This window comes from Hyperolius riggenbachi, chromosome 6, assembly GCF_040937935.1.
Source record: "Hyperolius riggenbachi isolate aHypRig1 chromosome 6, aHypRig1.pri, whole genome shotgun sequence".
NCBI classification, from domain to species: domain Eukaryota; kingdom Metazoa; phylum Chordata; class Amphibia; order Anura; family Hyperoliidae; genus Hyperolius; species Hyperolius riggenbachi.
Window position 1 is genome coordinate 325,794,342 of NC_090651.1, and position 17,993 is coordinate 325,812,334.

At 42.5% G+C, this 17,993-nt stretch overlaps 1 protein-coding gene across 1 annotated transcript in view; it reads right to left on the reverse strand.

Annotated features, from left to right (window-relative positions):
• Positions 1 to 2,372: 2,372 nt before the first annotated feature.
• LOC137521749 (E3 ubiquitin-protein ligase CBL-B-B-like) overlaps positions 2,373 to 17,993 on the reverse strand; it is a 73,056-nt gene continuing 57,435 nt past the window's right edge. Inside the window, exons 5-10 of the mRNA XM_068241429.1 lie at positions 14,070 to 14,207; positions 12,639 to 12,726; positions 9,934 to 10,065; positions 8,973 to 9,059; positions 5,768 to 5,818; positions 2,373 to 5,600 (exon numbers count right to left, since the gene is read on the reverse strand). Coding sequence (XP_068097530.1) covers positions 5,352 to 5,600; positions 5,768 to 5,818; positions 8,973 to 9,059; positions 9,934 to 10,065; positions 12,639 to 12,726; positions 14,070 to 14,207 — 745 coding nt within the window. The 3' untranslated portion in view covers positions 2,373 to 5,351. The remainder of the gene's footprint in view (positions 5,601 to 5,767; positions 5,819 to 8,972; positions 9,060 to 9,933; positions 10,066 to 12,638; positions 12,727 to 14,069; positions 14,208 to 17,993) is intronic.

Below are 17,993 nucleotides of genomic sequence, written 5' to 3' on the forward strand. Positions count from 1 at the left end.
CACCAGCTAAAAATTGATCAAATGTATATACTTATAAAGTGCTAACATATTATTCAGCACTGTACAATAGATGGAGAGGCATTACAACAATAAACAATGTTAAACAGGGACATTATAGTGATAAACAAAGACAAGACATTAAACAGTGTTGTTGGCCATCTCAGGGTCTGGTCAGCCAATTGGCAAAGTGGCCATCAGATGTGGCTTATATGCAAATAATGATGCATTTTTCAGACTTTGCCTGGCCAAATCATAAAATGACAGGACCTGACTGACCAAGTCCCGGAGGTTTTCCTGGAGTGGTGGCAAGCTAAAGTGAGTGGTGGTGAGCGACAGAGGACACAGTGATCAGGATCGGCCAAATCCTGGATGTGCGGGAGATCGCTGTGGAGACTGGGAAAAAACAGAGGTGAAAGTGGACGTCGGAGGTGAACAGAGGGGGTGGAGGCTGGAGGTGCAGTGTGGAGATGGAGCAGTGGTGAGAGGGCATTGAGAGCAGCATGACAGACATGATGAGTAGAGGGTGCAGAGAGTGAAGGGGATGGAATGCTAATGCCGCTGAATTCGCCAATCTTCACCACTTCAGGAAAGCCTTCGGGACTTGGCCAGCTGGTTCATTTTATTTTGTGTCTTACACCATTTCAATCCAACACTTTGCAAATTGGCCAGCCAGATCCCAAAGATATATGTATGTATATGTGTATCTCCCACTCTTTTTGACTAAACAGCTTTGTACTAAGTTGTGTCCGTGCCTATTCCTAATATATTGCCCCATGCAATACAATCGTATGTTCACTTTCCTCAACATACGCACTCACAGAGAGGATGAGTCCCCACTGACAACAGTATCAGCAAAAGTATTAACCTATATGAGACATTGGAATACATCACAGGTTGCAGTACTGAGACTTGTACAATAGAGGGCACCCAAGGTTTATGCCTACATAGCCTGTGCCCAGAAATAGCCCTGATTGTGTCTTGTCTTTCCCATTACAGAATAGGAGGTATGAAAGCGCTGGAGCCACATCCCAGAAGGGCTCTGTCGCCCTAGGCCACACCCTGTGTGACATTCAAGAGACTCTGGTCATGGCTAGAATCCCTGCAACTGGTATTACAAAGAAAATACATTGTAATATCTGCTTTCTATAGTTAAGCATTGTCGCCATTTAATGGAAAAAGCTATAACATTACTCTCTTTGAAGTATAATAATTGTTCAAAATCAATGCTGAAACGATGGTTTCCTAAAGTTAACATGCTTGCTATCGTTTAAAACACAGGTGTCGAACTCCAGGCCTGGAGGGCCATATCCATGCCAGTGTTTAGGATGGACTGAAAAAGAGGAATGTGTTCTACCTGATGGACCACACCTTTCCTGATTCAGACCCATCAATTAATTTGAGCTGTATCAAAAATATGTGAGAACCTCGGCCCTCGAAGGACCGGTTTGACATCCCTGGTTTAAAAGAAGAAAAAAACCCACAAAAAGATTTCTTTTCATTTGGCTCTCTCTGGTGGTCACTGTAGTGCATTACAATTTGTCATGAGCAGTCTCTACAAAGGGCAAAAAGTTGTTTATGCTGGAATAACACAGCACAGAGGCAGAGGTCGTCTACCTCTATGCATTGATAAAGGAGACCCTGTTGGGCCCCAAAACACGGATCAGTGAGTAATGGCGCAGTGCGCCTATGCATAAAAATGGCGCTGCATTAAAAAGATGCGCTTATTGCTATTTTTCGTTGGTACTGCATAATAATGACGCACAGGGAAAAAAGAAGAAAAACAGCACACAGTAACGTTATTTATCAATAGCGCCGTTCATATGCCAAACAGCAGACGTTATTGCGCACAATAACGTTATTTATCAATAGCTAACCTACTTAAGCCAAACTGCAGAAGTTATTTAACTGCAAAACAGTGAATGGATTTATTGTAACGCTGTCAAGGTTAGGGTTAGGCACCATCAGGGGAGATTTAGGGTTAGGCACCACCAGAGAGGTCTTAGGGTTAGGCACCACCAGGGGGTGCTTAGGGTTAGGCACCACCAGGGGGGTGCTTAGGGTTAGGCACCACCAGGGGGGTGCTTAGGGTTAGGCACCACCAGGGGGGTCTTAGGGTTAGGCACCACCAGGGGGGTGCTTAGGGTTAGGCACCACCAGGGGGGTGCTTAGGGTTAGGCACCACCAGGGGGGGTTTAGGGGTTAGAGATAGGTACAGAGAGGGTTCTGTGTGTTAATGCTAAATACCGATAAGGCTTTAACGTTAAATAGCGATAAGCGACAAACGGATTAGCGACAACACTGTGCGCCATTATTTGCAGGCGCCATTTTCAGATGGATCCCCCAAAACAAGCTTAACAGTGTGGATCAACTGATTGAATAAAAGAAACTTTATTGGAAACACAAACAACAAAGACAAATAACATTTAAATTATGCTTTTTTCATGGTGGACTCAAAGCTCCAGACACTAGGGGGTGCTCTATAGGCAGTAGCAGTGTTAAGGAGGTAGGTGCTGCCTAATGCTGGGAATACTCGGCTCGATTCTGAGTCATTTAGATGGCTCGATAGATAATTTCAGACACATCCGATCTCCCGCCCGATCGTTTCATCGCTCGATTCTGCATTGAGGACAATGGTAAAAGATAAGAAAAACGAGCGGAAGATAAGAGAATAACCTGCAGAATTGAGCGGGGAATCGATCGAGCGGAAGAATCGAGCCGTGTATGCCCAGCATTAGAGCTGAGATTTGAATCCAGGTTGCGTGTTTCAAAGGCAGTGCCCTTAACCAGTACACTTTCCAGCCAGCTATCCTACCTTGGACATGACGAGTATCTTAAATGGTAGTTTGGCTTACTAACTTGGTTATGCAGCCTACGATAGCCAGTAACAATGTGTGACTTTGTAGCCCTTCACCTGTGCGATTTTTGAGCTGCGCTCTTTAAAACACAATGATGAATAAACACAACAGTATTTATTGTTGGTCTGTTCATTAACATTACAACAACAACAAAAACAATGGAAACATGCACATTTTTAGGGAATGCAATCATAGAAAACATCACAGTTTTAATACAGTTTGAGTGAACTTTTTTTTTTTTTTTATCAGAACAGCGTTGGCCATGAGACTACTAGTCTACAAGCAGGTAAGTCAACTTGGATAGGTCCTACTGGTCTTCACGCTTTGGAACTGTGGAAACACTACATTCCTTTCCCGTGTATGGACATGTCTGTTATGACACTAAAGCTAATTCTAGATATAAGGACTGGTGCAGACGGATGGAAGTGCTCATCTCAATGTGCTAACCTCAATGTGTTAACCGTTGATTGCTGGTGTTTACGCATATATTCCGAGAAGTTGCATGTAGCTTCTAGTGTCATTTGCATTCACAGTCCCCCCTAGGGGGCTCAAGACACGATACCGGAACATCGGGAACCGATGCCATCACTTTTTCACTTGGTAGCAGGAAAGCATTTGAGCACACCAAGACGACCTGACAGCAGCCGGCCATGTGAATCAGCCCTAAAGGAATGTAGGAAACAAAGCTACCAGCCCTCCTTGAGGCGGAACTTCACATGTACAGGCACATTGAAGTGGACAGCTGGACAGAGATGGATTAACCTCCCTGGCGTTCTGATTCCCGCGGCCGTGGGAGGTTTTTTTTACCCTATTTCTCTGTTGTATCATGTAGCTAGCCTAGCGCTAGCTACATGATTCCCCCCCTTCCTGCAGCGTCCCCCCAGCAACTCCAATCGCCACCGGCGCCCATGTACAACAGGAAATCCTGTTCTAAACAGGATTTCCTGTATGGGCTTCCCCGTCGCCATGGCAATGATCGTAATGACGTCATCCACGTCATTGACATCGTGATGTCAGGGGGAGTCCCGATCCACCCCACAGCGCAGCCTGGCGGTGATTGGCCAGGCTGCGCACAGGGTCTGTGGGGGGGGCCTCTTTCGTGGTGGGTAGCGGCGCATCGGCGGCGATCAGAACAGACACACAGCTAGCAAAGTCCTAGCTGCGAGTTTGAAAAAAAATTGTCCAAATCGGCCCACCAGGGCCTTAGCAGTGTCCTGCGGCGTGACTGGACGAGCTGAGCTCGTCCGTAACGCCCAGAAGGTTAAGAGGCCCTAGGTAAGGTAGTAGATTTGGGCCCCCTTGTGGTCCTTTTGGTAAGCTGAAGTGAAGAGAGGCCAAAAAAGGTAGCAAAGTGGGTCCCTTGACACCCACTAAGCCCCAAACACCTGCCTAGGTTGCCTGGTGGATGATCCTGCTCTGCAGCTGGAGAAGAGGATAGGGTGCATTCTGCAAAGTTTTTATGTGTGCTATTACAATGCATATTGGATACACCTTTTTTGGGAACCTCTCAACAAGAGTCATGTGACTATTTTGGGGTTTAAAAAACGGTTTCTTGAGTGTAATTATTATTTCAGGGAACTTTCCATACGCATCTAATGGTATATTGTGATGGGTGATGGTAGATCAGATGATTAAAAGTCATTATGAGCATGGCTACATTTACCTTGGGCCAGTGAGAAGAGCCAGCATCCAACACATTGCTCTTCTTTTTTGTTTTGTTTTTAGAAATTGGGCAAACCCTAAACCAGACCTGATGGATTTTAGCTGTGTCCCAGGAATTGCTGCTTAATTCAATTGTAGGTGCTGAAAACACACCGAACTCTCAGGAATACCATATATAGAAGTAAGGCAGTGTTATGGACTACTATGTCACACTAGGGATGTTCATTTGGATTCTGCAGAAAGGAGATTTCTGCATTTTTGATTGGATATCGGCACTGAACCAATCAGAGAATGCAGAGTCAACTCAAAAGTATTTGGCCAATCAGAACATGCAAAAAATGAAAAAATATAAAGACTACACGGACATCGGGAAACAGAAATCGGATATACACGGAATCAGCATTTGGCATTGGCGGAAATTGGACTTTCCGCAGAATCGAAAATTGGCATTTCTGACCATCCCTGTGTCACACTACAAAAGAAAACCTTGATGCCCTCTTTTCTTGTGGTTATCCCATTTGTTGTAACTGCAGGCAGAAAGTATGTGTGCTTTCTATTCTACCCACACTTTCAATAAATGGGAATGTTTCAAGAAAAGAGTGCCAGATGTGGTAAACATTTCTGGTAGTCAGGGCCCAACATACCATCCATGGAGCTACACATATGATTGCATTGCCAGGTTTATTAAGATCTGATTGTTTGTTCCACTTGAGAACAGAGTCTTGACTAAAAAGTATCTTTGGGTCTTGAGACCCATCAGGTGCTCCTTAGTTTGCCACCATACCCATTCAGATATGAAGATCATTCTGTAAATCCACATCTTCTTTAGCTTGGTTAATGATGGCTTCCACCGATAATGTCATGAGCACTTAGCCTCAGCCTCCGTGAGGGTGGAATGGGAGGCACGCGAGGTACTGAAAATACACCAGACGAACGAGATGCAGAAGGGTGGTGAGGAGGAACCGCAGGGACACCAGGTGGTGGAGGTAGGGGTCGGTTCCTGATCCAGTCCACTTCTTCTTCATCCACGTAGGGGTCGACTGACATTTTGCCCATGGCCCAGCCAGCTGAGGCAACACAGTCCTGGTACAAGACAATGTCACGGTTATAATGCCACTTATGAGGTCACCAGTGAACACACAAGGACGGACAGTCTTCTACGAAGTCACACAACAGGACATAGCACCGAAGAGACAAGACATAGACAGACAGCCGCAGAGTGGCCTTGAGTGACACTGATCGCTACTCACTTCAAGGGATGGGTCTGGAGGGGCCTCCGGGTTTGGAGTCTGTTCTTGATGCTGAAAAACAATGAGGGAGAGTAGTAAAGATAAGGAAACTGGTAAGTACAATAGTGCAGAGCTCCCCAACCCTGTCCACAAGGCCCACCACCAGTACATGTTTTGCAGAAAACCACAAACATGCTCAGTTGAGGTAATTAGTGCCACAGCAGAGCTGATTAACTACCTTTGGGGATTTCCACAAAACATGCACTGTTGGTGGGCCTTGAAGACAGGGTTGGGGAACACTGGGTATAGTGTATTGTGATCTACAGCAAAGAGGCGTCTTAGAAAAGTTTGACAAGTTATGTCTCCAAATCTAGATCAACATTGATTCAAAGGAAGATAAAATTACCCAAAACCGCCCTCAAAACCAGGCAGTTGGTACACATAATTAAAAGCAGCTATTAACACAAATATTACAAGACTTGAAAGATCTATGCATAAAAATAATTATCTACCAGTTCTGGAAGTATGCTTGTTTAAACCCCTAGTTCAGGCTCATGTTTGCAATGCATATTTGGTAATGTTACATAGTTTTCATAATGCCCAGTAAAACTTATACTGGAAGTGGTGTCTGAAGTATTAGCTCTTTGTGTTCAGCACTACAGCTCTACAGCTCTGCAGAGTCTTATCATCAGTTCCTGCCCTGCCAATTCAACACACATACACCTTATAGTCCCACTCCACATGCTCCTTTAAAAGATCATGGTCCTGCAGAGTGCGGAACTGCTGAAAAGATATTTTTAACAGAAGATGAAAACATTTGCCCAAGGAGAAAACCTTGGAGATGAAGTGAATTGAGCCAAGATGATAGGTTCACAAAATTGCAGTAATTTTGCCATTCACAGACAGCGCTTGGCAATATTACCCTTCCTACGCCAGCAGTGCCATGAGTTACACTATTAGCCCAACCCGCAATACTCGAGTAGTGCTACCATTGCTACGGTAATGTGTGTTACAAAATCGTTACACTCGTAATGAGCGTAAACATAGCAACAGTCATGCTACTCGAGGACTGCGGGTCGTGCTAATGGCATCACTCGTGGTACTGCTGCCCGAAGTAAGGGTAAGAATGCTGTGTGCTGTTTGTGCATTTTACTGTGATTTCTTGCATCTATTTCAATGAGTGTTTAAAGCCCTTGTTCAGCCAGCCTTTTTAAATACATACAATATTAAATTTGCTTTCACTAGCAATTCATAAAGTTTTGGGCATTGCACACCTTTTTACAATAAATATATGATAACTGCCTGGCTAGCTGCATCCTGTAGATCCTTGATTATCAAAGGGGCGGTGCTTCCCTAGCACAGAGCAGACCACCTGACCAAGTACTCCTCCCAGGGCTGGATTTACCATAAGGCACTGTAGGCACGTGTCTACAGGCGTCTGATGATGGAAAGGCAGCTGACTCCCCTCCCCGAGCGCCTCCTTCCTTTCCTATGCAGAGTCCTGATGAGAGTGTATATGAGACGTTACTCACCCTGCTCTCTGCATTCCACTGACCAGATCTCCCTTCTGTCAGAGGTACCTCTAGCTAATTAATACTGATGTTCCTCTAGCTACTTAATATTAAGGGTACTTCTGGCTACCTAATTCTGAGTGTCACCTGTAGCTACCTATGACAGGTAAAGGACAACCAAAAGCAGGGCCAGCCAGCACACTTGCGGTGTGGTGGGGTTTTGTAGGTTCGTGGAGGATGAAGTCTAAGGTGCCAGGATATCTGTGCCTATAGGCTCCTGTGATGTAAATCCGGGCCTGACTCCTCCCCCTGCTAAGAGAGATTAACTCTTTGCAGTCAGCACTGCAGCTCTACATTTCCACCCTGGTCACTGTATAATAAATCATTTAAGCCTTCTTACACTCTTTCTTTGATGTAGAAAGTGAGTGACACACAACACTGGGAATAGTGGGAGTTAACTCTTGGATAATAAACAATATTGATTTAGATTTTGCTGGTGTACCAGGTTTACATTTACAAAAGCCACAAGTTAAAATGGGAGCAGAATTTCTTTTAATTCTTTAATTTTAACTTTAAGTTGACCGATATTCTACCATGTCTTTTACTGTTAGTATAATATATGTAACTTTACCAATATTCTTTAGGCTGGGTGCACACATAGCATAAACGCTAGCGTTGCGGAAAACGCATTTAAAAATGCATATGCGTTTTTAAAGCTGCATTTTCAAAAAACGCTGGTTTTGTTGCATAATATGCAGAAATGCTGCCAAAATGCACATAATGAAAGGCAATAGGAACACAATGGTATGCGTTTTTATATGCATTCCCCCCTGTATATTCCCTTCCTGTAGTCTTCCAAGTGATTTGCATAAATGAGAAAAGATAAAACGCATGAAAAACGCTATATGCACACTATAAATTTATTAAAACGCATGCAAAACGCATGAAAAATGTACCTAAAACGGCAGTAAAAATGCTAAATAAAACCCCACAAAATTAACATAAAACATGACATAAAATGCAGCCTTTCACGCTATGTTATATGTGAACCCAGCCTCAATCACATATCCTAATCTAACTTATATTACCCGTTCCTTATCTATGCCTAATTCTGGCAATACACGGGTCGATCCGGCGGCCGATTAGCCGCCGGATCGACTCCCGCCGCGTCTGCTTGTCCGCGCGTGCGCGGATTGATTACCGCTCGTCCCCGCCGGCGCTTCCTTTCGAATCGAGCGGGCGAGGGTCGAGCGGCATGATCGGGCCAGCTGAATATTATCAGCTGGCCGGATCAGCTGGTCGATACACGGAACAGAAATGTACCGTGTATCCCCAGCATAACACTAGCCCCCCACAAGCCACGCCTAACAATAACCTTTGCTACTATTTCCAGTGTCTGTCTCTATGACGCTAAATTATGTTGCTTTCAGCGCTAATTTTGAAAGCTGGAGTTCCGCTATTGTATAGTCTGCCACTCGCCATAGCTTCAATTTATCCCGCACCCAAATGACCTTCCCGGTGCCACCATAGCCGTAATTTATATATTATTCGTCCAAATTATCAGGTGCGATCTGCTCCTAATTTAGGAGGTGTACTCCCCCCCCCCAACATACACACCTTCAGAAGGTACACTTGGAATCCAATAGAAAGTCAAAAAGATAAACAGCTTTACTAGCCCCTCCTACTCCAGCCTTGTAATTTTCTGGTTCACTTACCTCTTCTGGTTTCTCTGGTGCAGCGATGTGGATCTTCTCTTTGCCTGTGACTTTGGTGCGGCAGAAAGGACACGTGTTGTCAGTTTTCTGCAGAGAAGGAAATATAATAAGGATATAATGATGACTATACCTAGGCAGATGCACCATGCATGTTATTCATTGGTAATCTGGAGCTCTCCAGCTGTTGAGTGGTTAACCAACAACAACAAAAACATTTGTAAATGGCTTTTCTCTCTGAGGACCCAAAGTGCATAAGCTTGTCTCAGATCAGTACATAGTGATGTATACAGGGTAAAAAGTTATGGGATCATAAATGCCAGACTAAACAGGTGGCTTTTCAGGTTTGATTTAAACATTTCCAGGGTTGAAGCTGTCTTGATTAAGTTTGGCAAGGCATTCCACAGGGTAGGGGCAGCATGACAGAAAGCTCTGGCTCTAAAGGTTTTTAGTTGGACTCTGGGGGTGGTCAAGTTATTGGATCCTTTTGATCTAAAGTTGTGGGAGGTGTGATGCAGTTGCAACCAATCTTTCAGGTATCCACGGCCTAGGTTGTGTAGGGATTACAATGTTAGCATGCCAATTTTGAAAAGGATTCTCCATTTTATGGGTGGTCAGTGCAGCGAGTCAAGGGTTGGTGTTATGTGGCAATGTTGGGGTCGGCTTGTTAACAGTGTTGCGGCAGCATTCTGTACTAGCTGCAGGCGGTGTAGGTCTTTATTTGGAAGGACGGCATAAAGGGCATTGCAATAGTCCAGCTGTGAGGTGATGAAGGCTTGAACTAGGATTGGAAGATCCTCTGAAGGAATGAGGTGCTTAACCAATTACATTTATGGATCATAAGAAGGTTTTGCCTTCCTGGAAACTTTTGAGCATACACCCGCCCATGTCGGCAAGCCTCACAGTACTTTGTTGTATAAAGCATTGGTTTATCACTCTCATCAGAAGGGCGTGGCTGTATTACCTGCCAGTTGGTTAGACATCCATCACAGATTAGGTGACCGCAAGGCTTTATCCGGACGTCTTTTGAGTTATCGGCACAGATTTTGCACAATTCAAAGGTAGTATCCATGTCTGAGTACAAATCCCACTGTTCCTGCAGAAACAAGACAGAGACGATGTCAGTTTGGATTGTGAATCCGACAAAAACAAGGTTTCTTTTTACATGTTGTACAATATCTTTTATAAGGTCACTACTATAACAATTTTTTTAGTTATTCTTTTCAAGTGAGGTGAAGGAAATACACAGACACTTATATGACATTTCCTTCACTCTGTCTGCGTATTTCCTTCAACCAAAGTGGACAAACAAGATAGCCAATGGACATTAAATATGCACAGCAATACAGTGGGAGAACACACTAGATGAAACTCAGTTGAGGTGGCCAATAATAACTGGCGAGAATCGACCATGTACAGCAGCCCTCTATGCCCACCGACACCTCAGCAAACAGCCTGGCGTATCAATTTAGCCCAGTACCGGCCATGATCATTGTTTTCCCCACTCATCCCTCCTGCCGCATGATGTCACTCCCGCGCCGCTCTGTGGGCCCTCCTTCCCCTTGCATAGCAACAGAATAGCCTTTCTCTGCCCAGCAATGTTGCCCGAGAGATTGCGTCATGATCTCTGCCGGCTGACATGCCATGTACATGTGTACGAGGCTTTAGATAGACACCAAAGGTGGTGTTTAATGTACATAATACTTGGGGAAAAATAAAAAAAAAGACTTAGATTTACTAATTGTATTAAAACCAGTGGTGTGGCTGAAAATTGCAACTAAAATGCTGTTACCAAGTGGAGAATCTACTGGCCATCTAAAAGCAGGTCAGACCTCACAGATGGGTCACATAATACCACACACAAGTGTAGCCAGGAAAAGAAAGTAACAGCCAACGCAGTAAAATTAGGAAAAAAACAAAACAAAAACTAAACAAAGAGATTAGAGCTACGTTCTCACAAAAGAGGCAAAACCCATAAAAAGCAGCTCAAACATAACCGTGACAAGCAATTGTGACTATTGCAGTAAAATGGGCTTCTTTAAAGGGCTGAAAATGGAGCTGTGAAGTGTGGCTTACTCAAAGCAAGAGTGGGACCTGGGTGGTGGCAACTATTCAATGATGCCCAAGTGAATATGATGACACATTGTTAGAATTTCAATCTTTCTGCAACTACATTTACTTTAGGGACAAAGAAGCTTCTAAAAAAGTGGATCCGCAATGAAAAACTACCTATAACAAGTAACTTCTCTATGTAGCGTATCTAAACTTTAGATGGTTTACACAGTAAATGTAGCTGCAAACAGCTTCAACAGCACATGATTATTTCTTCCTTTGATCAAATGAGAGCAGCCATATTCTGCTTGTCATCATTACACAACCAAGCTGCTCTGCATCTCCACCCCTCAGCCTGTGAAAACTCTACTCCTCTCTCCTCCCCTCTCCACCTTCTTGCCTCTGAAATCTCAGCAGTGCCTGACTGGTAATGCCTCCTCTTTCGGGAAAAGCCTCCTCCTCCCCAGGCTGAGCTCCCATAAGCTACATCGGACTCAGAAGATGATCGTAATCAGCTAATTTACGATTACGCAAAATTTTGCGTACATTTTAGCATTAACGCTTATACGTAATTACGATTTGTAAATTCAATTGATTTTGAAATGATTCGTAATTTCGCCTACAAATTCGTGAAATTTTTGCATAATTTCGTGCTGACTTTGGCAGTGAGTAACAAAGCCCCCATACATGGTAGTGACACCAAAATTACTACATATGTTAAGTAGAATAGGGGGTACAAGCCAAAAAATTTTTTTTTTTCCAAAAAGACCTTGTAGTTTGAGAAAATTGATTTTAAATATGCAAAGAAAAAGTGTTTTTTAAACTAAAAAATGACAGTTTTAAAACCATTTTTCTTTGCATGTTGTGTCGACTTTGGAGGTTAATAGCAAAGCCCCCATAAAATTAACACTTTGCCACCCACACTATCCCATAATCACTCAATTTTTTTGGACATTTAAAAGAAAAAAATTACAAATTAAAAAAAATACATTAATAGTTACCTTAGGGACTGAACTTTTTTTACTATATGTATGTCAAGAGATTATATTACTGTTAATTTTTAAACTATGGGCTTGTAAATAGTGACGGATGCAAAACTGAAAAAAAAAATGCCCCTTTTTTCCAAATAAAATATTGGCGCCATACATTGTACTAGGGAAATATTTTAAATGTTGCAATAGCCGGAACAAATGGGCAATTAAATTGTGTGGGTTTTAATTACGGTAGCATGTATTATTTTAAAACTGTAATGCCCGAAAAACTGAGAAATAATTAATTTTTAATTTTTTTTTCTTATCCTTTTAAAATGCAGTTAGAATAAATTCTTAGCAAAAAGTACCCCCCAAAGAAAGCCTAATTGGAGTAAAAAAAACAAACAAGATATAGTTTGTTTTGTTGTGATAAGTAGTAATAACGTTATAGGCGAAAGAATAGAAAGAGTGCTGACAGGTGAAAATTGCTCTGGTTTTTAAGGGGAAAAAAACCCTCGAAGTGGTTAAAGCTCTTATAATTGTAAAACTTTATTGCATCGTCTGTTTTAAGTGTACTGACCATTCAACATCAACATTTTCTATTTTTTAACACATGCTAAAAAAGATATTTTTGCTGCAGACGTACCTGTGTGACCTGAATCACTGAGTTTGTGGATGGGTTGGACAGGGAGGATAAATCATGCTTGCAGCTCAGTCCGTTTGGATAAAGATACCTGCTCAATACAGCACATGTATTAAATACAAGGATATTTAGTTAGTTAGAATATTTAGCTCAGTTACAGTTATGTTACAGTTATTTATCATCAGCTGCATTTTATGTAAAATAGGCCTATAGCAGCTACATGTTTATTTTATGTCTGCACCTGGGAAAGAGTCTGTCAGATTGCTGATGGCTGGTGTTGGGTTTGGAGCAAACTTCCATCCCATAATTGTTGTCTTAAAGGGGCTACCGTAATTAATTTTTAAACAGGCCCCTAAAAAGTTTTAATGCCTGGAGTAAGTCAGTGTGATGGCAGGAGAGGCAGAGTAACAAATACAAGGATATTCAAATCACCTTGAGGAACAATGAACTCTGCTTGTGAGAATTTGCTTATCTTTGGTAGTGCTGGTTTTCCAAAGTGCACAGTTTATAAATTAAGCGCAAAAACTAATATGAGTTGGGGATAGTTTAATTCAATGAACTGCAGTTTAAAACAATCTTTTCCATGCTCTCCAAGAGTCTGGACCACTGACTTAAAGAGGAACTCCAGTGAAAATAATGTAATAAAAAAGTGCTTCATTTTTACAATAATTATGTATAAATGATTTAGTCAGTGTTTGCCCATTGTAAAATCTTTTAAATTCCTGATTTACATTCTGACATTTATCACATGGTGACATTTTTGCTGCTGGCAGGTGATGTAGCTGCTGCATGCTGTTTTGGCAGTTGGAAACAGCTGTAAACAGTTATTTCCTACAAGGCAACAAGGTTTACAGACAGGAAACTGCCAGAAGTACCTCGGTACTCAGAGCTTCTTGTGGGAGGGGTTTCACCACAATATCAGTCATACAGCGCCCCCTGATGGTCTGTTTGTGAAAAGGAATAGATTTCTCATGTAAAAGGGGGTATCAGCTACTGAGTGGGTTAAAGTTAAATTCTTGGTCGGAGTTTCTCTTAAAAAGGACCACGCTCACGAAAAATTGTAAAATGTACAATAGATATTAATGAGAAGTATATTGCTACCAGAAATGCACCAGAAATTACTTTTCTATGTAGCTGTGGTTTACGGAAGGTGGTAAAAGTATGACAGACTGGACAGGTTTTGGACTGGTCCACCTGCACCTGTGGGATTTTGCAGCCTACTGTAAGTAACAACGATGTAGGAAAAAAGTAATTGATTGTGCACTTCACTCTGGGACAAATGTACATTTTATACATATATGTCTAAACATGCATTTCTATATTTTACAATTTTTCACAATAGTGGTCCTTTAAATTGTTGGGATGGTGTCATGTTGCCCACAAGCCCCTCACAGCCCCCCCCCCCCCCCAATCCTCACTGCCCTCATTACTCACAGGCCTTCTTTTTCTCCATCAATCAGGGCTTCATATAAGGACTTGTTCTGAGGGATGGTCTGCAGGATGCCACAATTGCTGGTCACATAGCCAATCGCCCATTGTCCAAGATGTGTGCAGCTTAACCGAAAGATATAGCTGAGACAACAAACAGAGAAAACAGACAATGTTCACACTACAAGGAAATATGATATCTGTGGAGGACATTGGGGTTGTCACAAGAAACAATCACGGAAGAATATCATCAAAATGTTAATTTATTCCAGTAATTTAATTTGAAAAGTGGAACTCATAAATATTGAGTGCGTACATGGTCATACTCTCCATAAGCAAACCTTTCTGTATGAAAAAGCATTTTCTTATCGGTCTTATGCGATTGTCTAATTTTCTGAGATACTGAATTTGGGGTCATCATTTCCTGTAGGCCATAATCAGCAAAATGAAAAGAAATAAACACTTGAAATGTATCACTCTGAATGCTTTTGAATCTGAATTATATATGAGTTTCACTTTTTTTAAAATTGGATTAGATGTTGCCCAAATATTCTATTCCCAAGACTCTGGTGACGAATGCATAGTTTGGCCAATGATACTGGGGTAAGTTTCTAAAGACATGAGATATCTGCCTAATCCAACCACTAGTTATTACTGTGATGTACTTTCTAAGTTTTTGAGCTAAGGAGGAAGTATACCTTTAAGGCGTAACTAGATTGGTCCGGGACCCCCGACACAGATCTTTCAGGAGTAGGAACTGGGTGGGACGGTCCTGCACAATGCAGAACGGCGTAGCAGCATTGTACAGCAGAGCGTTATACATGACCTGCTCCCAGCAGGGATACAGGTCCTCTTCACTTCCTCTTCAGTTTGGAAGTGCTGTTCTGCCAGCCAATCAACATGCGGCATCAGTCCCATGTCATGGGACAGGGACAGATAACGCTTTGCTCCGCTCCTGACAGATCTCTGCGGGGCACCCCGTCACAATCTAGTTATGCCCCTGCGTGTGTCTTAAAGTATGTAACAGTAAAAACAGTGGTTGGATTAGACTGATATCTGATGTCTTCAGAAACTTTCCCCAGTGTCATAGCCAAACTATGCTTCCATCACTAGAGTCCAGGGAATAGAATATTTGGGTGCCATCTACTCCAATATCAAATTCACAAAGAGCTATTGGTACAGCCCTGGACACACTTACCACACCTCTAATCAGCCCCACCACACACGCACCTGCCACTCATTCCACAAGTAATTCCTAAAATGAACCCGAGGTGAGAGGGGTATGGAGGCTGCCATATTTATTACCTTGTAAATAATGCCACTTGCCTGGCAGCCCTGATCTTCTTCTGAGTCAAAGCCCTGGAACAACCCTGGTTGTACCCCTATGGAATGATCTTGCAACCTTTGGCCAACAAGTCAAAGATCATGACTTTAAAATCTCTGCAGTAAATGCTATACGCGGTATTACAGATCAGGAGAAACATTTGGGGAGTATCTTTCTGAAAGAAGTTGGCACGCTAATAATCAGGTACATAATTGCAAATAAACTGGAAGAGTTCAGATCAACCTCGCTTTATAGAATGGTTTAGGGGGATGGAAGAAATATATGAAAATTCAACGATTACAGAGGAATCTATTTATTATTATTTAGTATTTATACAGCGCCCACATCTTCCACAGGGCTGTACAGAGTATATTGCCTTGTCACTTAACTGTCTCTCAGAGGGGCTCACAATCTATATGTAGCCAATATAGATTAATAAAAGAAGTACGGGGTAACATAAGAGTGAATCTTTGGGGAAAAAAGAGGATGAAATGGAGGATAGCAGAAACTGAACCATCATAGTTACCGTATAGAATATTTTCAATACCGCAGTGTGAACCTGGGGTGACATTGCATTATTGTGATGTTTGGGGTGTTGAGATTGGTGCGGCGTTGGTGGCAAGGAAAGAGGTCCCTTTAGTTATATGGCATTGCATGGTACTGTCATATATGCAGTTGAAGGTCACACTTGAAGGTTTAGACAGGGGAACAGATGGAGCTGATGTGTCTCTGGACGTCCATACTGTGTGGAGTCATTTGTTTCTCTGTTTTGGGGTTTTGGGGTTTCAGGGGACGACTCTGTGGCCAAAAAGAGTTTTGGGTCAGGGAGTTTGAAGAGGCTTCTCTGTGTTGACGGTAGCCGAGGATTCTTGACTCCTCCGATGCTAGAGACAGCAATGGGACCACTTCTTTGCGACCGATGCTCTGCTTCGTTGCGGTGCTGCACATGCCGTTGGATATGTTGGGGGGCTTGTTTTTTGTCTTAGAGTTACTTGAAGACCAAAGAAGGTTTTAACTAATAAATAAGAGCCACGTAGTTGATCGTTTGGGTATTAAATAAAATTGCCTACTGGATTATGTATGTGATGGTAGGTTGTTGGTTGGAAGAGGACTGGGGAGGGGGGCTGTAGATTATGAATGGTATGTTTAAGGTGATGTGAGAATCCAGGTGGAGGCGAGAGGGTAGTAACATGAGTGGATATGGGTGAGAAGGTTGGTGCTTACAAGTTACAATTACTTGTTTCTTTCTTTCTTTAGCGGACGTCTTACGATGGTAATATATAACAAATAAAAATCCTCAAACTATGATGCAAACAATACCGGACATGAGGAGCCTGGGATCAAGTATTCCTTAAAAGGAGTCAGGCTACAACACGGAAGGGAGCTGAGTTTGAAAAAAAGAAAAAAACCTGAAACAAGCGTATGGCTACTCCAGTAAAACCTGAGTGCCTGATCTGCATATGTTTGTTGAGGATCTATGGCTAAAAGTATTAGAGACACAGGATCAGCAGGATAGCCAGGCAACTGGTATTGTTTAAAAGGAAATACATATTGCAGCCTCACGGCACAGATTTACATCACAGGAGCCTATAGGCACAGATGTCCTGGCACCCTAAATTTCACCCTTCAGGAACCCACAAACCTCCGCCGAACCATATTACAAGTGTGCTGGCTGGCCCAGCTGGCACTTCTCCCTTATCCATCATAGGTAGCTACAGGTTTCCCTTAGCATTTGGTAACCAGAGGTATCCTCAGTATTAAGTAGTTAGTGGTGCCCAGACTGAAGGGAGATCATCCATGGAATGTCGAAAGCCAGGTGACTAAACTCATTTATGCTCTGCTCAGTACTCAGCATAGGGAAGGAGGGAGATGCTAGGGGAGGGGAGTGAGTCGCCCCTCTATCATCAGGCGCCTGTAGGCACATGCCTACAGTGCCTTATGGTAAAACCGGCCCTGGCAGCCTCCATATCCTTCTCACTTCAGGTTCCCTTTAAAAAGTCAATGTTTTTATCTTTCAGACCATACTGGTAGTTTCTGTAATCATTAGTTATTCTTTACATTATTTGAAAACTAGAAATATATCCCTTTAAAGAATAAAAATAGAGTTAGGAATCTCAAAAAAACACTTCGCAGTAGAAAAACACATGGATTTATATCAACATGTACATGAAAGTACCGAAAGAGGGACAAATGAGGAAGAAAGAGGGACAGAGGGAACTGGTTGCCAAAGAGGGACTGTCCCTCCGAAAGAAAAAAAGGCAGAATTGGGAGCTATGCCATTGCAAGGCAAATGTCATTTGGAAAAAAAGGGCAAATTATCTTTTTAAACAGACAAAGCGCAGATGTAGCATAGACTAAATACAGATTACACCCAGTTACTTTCCCTGCAGTATTTGTAGTGAGTAAATAACAAGAATGATCAATGACATTTTCATGAAGTTTTTTTATTGATGACAACTAAGGCCATAATCTATATTTGCAGTAAAGAAATGGTGAAGTAGCGATCATGACCTTCTATTAATAGACTGAAGCTGTAAACTGGGAAATGGCTGTAATCAAGGTTTAAAGTACATGGAGACTGAGAATTTCCAGGACTTTATTCCACA